The 6,000-nt window shown below is 44.9% G+C and overlaps 1 protein-coding gene across 1 annotated transcript in view; it reads right to left on the reverse strand.

Annotated features, from left to right (window-relative positions):
* The window catches only part of PAPPA (pappalysin 1), a 236,094-nt gene that overhangs the window by 33,584 nt on the left and 196,510 nt on the right, over positions 1–6,000 (reverse strand). Inside the window, exon 19 of the mRNA XM_081896277.1 lies at positions 3,272–3,381. Coding sequence (XP_081752403.1) covers positions 3,272–3,381 — 110 coding nt within the window. The remainder of the gene's footprint in view (positions 1–3,271; positions 3,382–6,000) is intronic.

Here is a 6,000-nt window from a genome sequence, read left to right on the forward strand (position 1 = left end):
GTCATCACACCCCTAACCTGAATTGATTTTCTGCATGCCTCTTCCCACTGAGGGTGAGAGTGACTTGTATTTTTTCCTTCTTTTTTTGGTCTGTATTCCTGGAATACTTCAGCCTTTCTCTCCGTCACCTCCCCGCAATCTGGGCCGCTTTCCCCTTTTTACTACCAGTTATTTCCCCTCCTCTGGCTACCTAATGAGCCCTCCAGGGATATGTAGGTATAAAACTCGTTATGGCTTCTTTCAAGAGACGGCATCAATAAAGGAGGACAGAATGGGGAGGGAGGGGGGAGGGGAAAGCTACAACACTTTCAAGCCAGGATTTTTATTTCACAGTGAATTACAAAACCAAAAAACCACCCCCCCTGAAACCCCACTTGAAAGTCTATATGGTGAGAAAGAGCCTCTAAAATGTAGATAAGGAAGTTTCTAATGTGTTGTGTGGTGCAAAGAGTGACAGGAGGCCCTGTAAGTGGGGGGTAGGCTGTTATTATTGTAGGCCACCCACTCTCTGGTCCTATTCTCTGCAAGAAATTGCCCCAATGGCCATGATAGATATGTAAATTCCAAATTTATCTTGAGGTCTGAGGTCGGTCATTCCTCCCTTCCTTTATTTTGTTTCCAAATCTGGATGCTCAAGGACTCTGTTCAGCCTGCTATTTTAAGAGGACCCACCTGATTTGGACTTCGCAGGCAAATGTACAAATCTGGAGCTAGTTCTCGTGTCAGTTTTTTACACACACACCCTTTTGCAATAGTTCTCAATTCAATAAATGTGTGTACAAAACTGCATGCTTCAGATTAAAAAGCATATGAAAAATGCATACCTGAGGTAAAACGGTGTACCATTCAGCCCAGAAAAAGTGCAAAAATAATGGGAATTTTTATGTGTTTAAATGATAAATAAATCATAGACTAATGGGGAAGCAGGGAGCAGATTTATGGATTAACAGAAGTGAATGGCATGGACCAGAAATAGACTGTGAATGCTCTATCCCTATCTTCAGAACAGCCAATTCAATGACAAGGTTTTTGAGTTAGCAATCTTAGAAAATGTGCAATCTGAAAGAAACCTAGAGCCTTCTGACATGGAATGTTGGAAGATCCAGGACAGATAAAAGAAAATACTTCTTCGCAGAGTGCCTAGTTAGACTATGGAACTCGCTGCCTAGTTAGACTATGGAACTCGCTGCCACTGGAGGCAGTGATGGCAACAAGCCTAAATGACTTTTTTAAAAGATTAGATAAATGCATGGAGAGGGGCATCAATGACTACTAATGTTGGCCATGCTCTGCCTCTACAGTTGGAGGAACAATGCTTCTGAATACCAGTTGCTGGAAATTGTAGGAGCCAAGAGTGCACTTGTGCTCAGGTCCTGCTTGTGGGCTTTCTTCCTATAGAGGCATCTGGTTTGCCACTGTGGGAAAAGGCTGACAAAAGCGATGGACCATTGACTTGACCCAGCAGGCTCTTCTTATGTTCTTAAGATAAACGAAGCCTGAGAATTTGGACTTCTGGGAGAAGTGGAAGGTGATAGGAGATCGAAACTCATTGTTTACTGAGCATTCGACCTGACCTGATTACAGTCAGTTTAGATGGCACAGACTACTGAATGAACATTCATCCTGAGTTGTTTGCAAGGAGACTAGGTAGCATTGTAGGAAGATTAGACGATAGCCAAGAGCCACCAAACCCTCCCAGTGCTTTCCCCTATCACTGACCTTTCTGATTGCAAAAAATCCTTTCTCCTCCGTAAATACAAATCAGCTATAACTGTGCAGCCTAAATTTGCTGGCAAGTGACTGACCCCTACCTGAAAGCAAGTCACTGCTTGAATGTGCCTACTAATTCCAATAATAATTTATATGCTGCCCATCTGACTGATTTGCCCCAACTGCTCTGGGCAACAACTTAAAACATCAAGCAAGGTAAAACATCAAACATTAAAAAATTCCCTTCAGATATCTTCTAAAAGCCAGATAGTTGTTTATTTCCTTGACACTTCATGGGAGGGCATTCCACAGGGAGTGCACAACTACCAAGAAGGCCCTCTGTCTGGTTCCCTGTAACTTCTCACAGTGAGGGAACCACCAGAAGGCCCTCAGAGTTGGAACTAAGTGTCCAGGCTGGATGATGGGGGGTGGAGACGCTCCTTCAGGCATACATGACCAGAGCCATTTAGGGCTTTCAAGGTTAGCACCAACATTTTGAATAGTGCTCGGAAACGTACTGCCTCTCCATCACATTTGTACATTTGCCCATAATACCATAAGGATAAGCATGTATGGCTAGTCCAGGATCATGCTTCCTTCACTGGGATCCCCTAGGTAACGAGTTTATAGAGCGTTCATCCTGATTCGCATGCACAGTGCTTATGCAGTGGTCAAACTAGGTCCAGTCTTTAGTGACCATTTGTTCTGATGTGTGGATTGGCTATAAGACAATGAACATACATAATGACTTACATATCCTTCCATTAGTCATTTGTCCAAGCCACACTTTCCTATGCTTTTGTCCATCATTTTCTGAACAAAAAAGGGAGTCCAGTTGTTTTTTTTTTAAGGTAGATTTGTTGCATGATGGCATGTTTTAATCCATCTTAAAAGTGCAAACCTAAAATTCTAGTATGCATTTTAATCCCTTCTATAAGATAACAGCAGTCTGGAAGAACCCAGTGACCAACTAGAGTCATAAAGGCAACAAGACACTGTGTCTGGTATTCAGGGGTAAGCTACCTTTGAACTAGCAGTGCCACTTTGTGCCAAAGATTGAGGGGACCTGATGTCGCCTGTGTGCATGGTTGGCAGAAGGCCCACACTGTCAGTAGGAGGCTGGGTGTTACCCTGTGCCCCAGCGCCCTACACAGAAGGGATGGGCCAGACAATGTGCTGTGCCTCATCCCCACAGTGCAGAATCCTGCCCCATGCTGTCAGGAGGCAGCCGTGTGCCAGAGCACCCCATGGTTGGGAGGAGGCTGGGTGCCATGCCACACATCATGTGCACTGCACATGGGGATGGGGTGGGCTCCCTACCCTAAAATATTGAACAGCTAAGCCCCATGAGTCAGTGCCCCTGCTCTGAACATCAAGTTTCTGTTTATTATCCTGGCCATTGCTGATTGATGGTCTTCTCCCTCACCATGAATTTGCCCAGTTCTGCTTTCAAGACTATCTGCTGGGTTTGTTGCAACCAAACCTACCTAGGAAGCCCATGAGGGGGTCAATGTTCTAGAACAATCTACCCATCAAATCACACTTGGGACTATCCACTGACCTTCACTCTTGGAGGGTTCATCCAGTGCTGGATGTCTTGTAATGTCTCGTTGGCACGCAACAGGATGGGCTCACTAGGATGGTCTGGGCACAAGATGGTACACTCAGCTCCTTCAAAAAGGAAAAAAGGAAGATTGGGGAGGGGAGGCTCCATTATATATTTATTTTTTAAAGTGGTATACCACTTGATTGTAAAAGAAACCTCTAAGCAGTATTCAACCCCCAAGCAGTTTGTTAATCACCCATTCATTGTACACAACATTTTTATGCCACTTACTCCAAAAATATTTCTATGTGATTTACATAAAATTGCATAAAATGCTCATTTAAAATAGCAATAAAAGCCGACTATAAGAATATAATAAAATTATCAAAATATAGATACAAATCAACAGAATTTAAAAACAAATGCGCATAATAAAATGTATGGGGAGGCTCACCCAAATGACAACAAAAAGGCTTTCAGCAAGTGAAGAAAGCATTATAACAAAGGCTTGGCCTAAATATCAATAAGCTGGGAGTTTCAGAGAATAGATGCTGCCAGATCTTCCAGCTCAGACAAGACAGAGGAGATGGTTCATATACACGGGGCCATTAGCACCAAGCACACTTGGGGAACCACTGGGCTCCATACACCCATCCCCACTGACACTTTCTGCTACCTCCCATGCTGGAAGATTAGATTTGTGATTTAACCACAAAATGTCCTCAGATGTTACTATGTAGGTGCAGATCCCCAAGGTTAATTTACATGGCTGGTGGTCACAGCAACCTACTGGGTGCCAAAGTGCACCTGCTGCCTGCTGATGCTACCAGCAGCCTGTAAACCAGAGGTGAAAGTGAGCTTCCAACATATGAGGGCCCCACTGCAGCAGGGGTAAGGAGTTGCCAAGTCCCCTTGCACTTGGAGCTGGCACTGCACCCACACTGGACTAGTCACCACAAAGAAGCAAAAGGAGTGGGGTGGAGTTCTCCAATGCGGGACTATCTTTGTAGATGAGGAGTGGGGAATCTCTTTCACCTGGGGGCACACTCCCTCAAGGGCAAGCTTCAAGAGGGGCCACATGCCAAGCAGTACCAAAAACAGACATGGCTAGACATGTACCATGTCCATATTTCATCCAGGCATGAAAGACAGTACTAGTCACAATTCATAGACACATTACAGCCAGCCTTGTGAAAATCACTAGAGGGTGGGCTCTCCTTCCTTGGAGAGTTTGGATGTCCATCTGTCATGGATTCTTTAGTTGAGATTTGTGCATTGCAGGGGGTTGGACTAGATGACCCTTGGGTTTGGTTCCAATGCTATGATTCTGAATGTTTTAAATGGAAGGGTGGGGGCCAGTTGAGCCAGTAGCACCTACCACCTACAGGAATTCCAAATTTGGGCTGTGATGATAAGCTCAGGTCCACTAGCCAGGAAGCATCATAATCCATGGATTGCAGCTCAGAGAAGGAGCAGCATCACTGATCCCCAAAGGCATTGTGTCTAAAATCTGCTCACCACTGCAACAGGCATGCCCAGCAGATGAGCGACCAAATGCATGCCAGAGGCCTCTTCCTTTAAGGATTTCCATTCTCCAACAAGGGCAATCAGGCTGAATGACTATACAATAGCTCAACCTGCAACCAGCCCATGTTGGAGAAGGTTGCCTCTTCCTTGGTACCTGTCCAGGGTCCTGAAGGGCTTGGCATTGGCCACTCTCTTTCTGGACTGGATGCAAATGCCTTGCCCCTCAGTCCCCTACACTGGCTGGCTGCTATGGACCCCTGCCTGCCTCCTCTTCTGAGAGCCAGTGTGGTGTAGTGGTTAAAAGTAGTGGACTCGTAATCTGGTGAACCGGGCTTGGCTTCCCTGCTCCTCCACATGCAGCTGCTGGGTGACCTTGGGCTTGTCACACTTCTCTAAAGTCTTTCACCTCACAGAGTGTTTGTTGTGGGGAAGGAAGGGAAAGGAGAATGTTAGCCGCTTTTAGATTCCTGAGGGTAGTGATAAAGCGGGATATCAAATCCAAACTCCTCCTCCTACTCCTCCTCCTCCTACTCCTCCTCTTCTTCTTCTGCACTCCAGCTTGGGTTCTTCTCCTCATCAGGACTTGATGCAGATCACTTGTACCCAATCTCATAAACTGAAAGCCAGAAGCAAGGCTACTGCACAAACAGGCAAGTTGCCCGTATACAGTATGCTGCTGGTTCACACCGTAAGTATGTGGACATTGCAGGACACATGCAGATGAACAATCCAGATCTCAGTAAGGAAACCAATGCAGTGTAATACTTAGACTGTTGAACTAGGACCCAGGAGACTGGGATTCAAACACGCACTATGAAGCCCTGGGGTGACCTTGGGCTGGTTGCTGTTGCCTCTCAATCTATTCTAATTTACAGAGGAAAAATTTGAAGGAGGAAGAAAGCATGTAGGTTAGCTCGCCTTCCTTAGCGGAAAAGTGGGATATAAATATAATAATTATGATGATCAATAATTGATAATATAAAATAGAGATGGGGAGAACCATGTAGTTCCCAAAAGCCGGTTGAATTGCCATGCTGTTTTTATTCTCTCCATTTGTGTGTGTAGTGTTAATTTTATCCATGTTTAATTGCTTTTAATTATTTCCCCCACCTATGTTTTTAGCTGTTCTTATTTTTAACTGCATCCACCTTGAGTTCATGTCAGGGAGAAAGTTGAGATATAAATAAATGTCTGAAAACCACCATCACCACCATCTT

Source organism: Podarcis melisellensis, assembly GCF_964234715.1.
Source record: "Podarcis melisellensis genome assembly, chromosome: Z".
NCBI lineage: Eukaryota > Metazoa > Chordata > Lepidosauria > Squamata > Lacertidae > Podarcis > Podarcis melisellensis.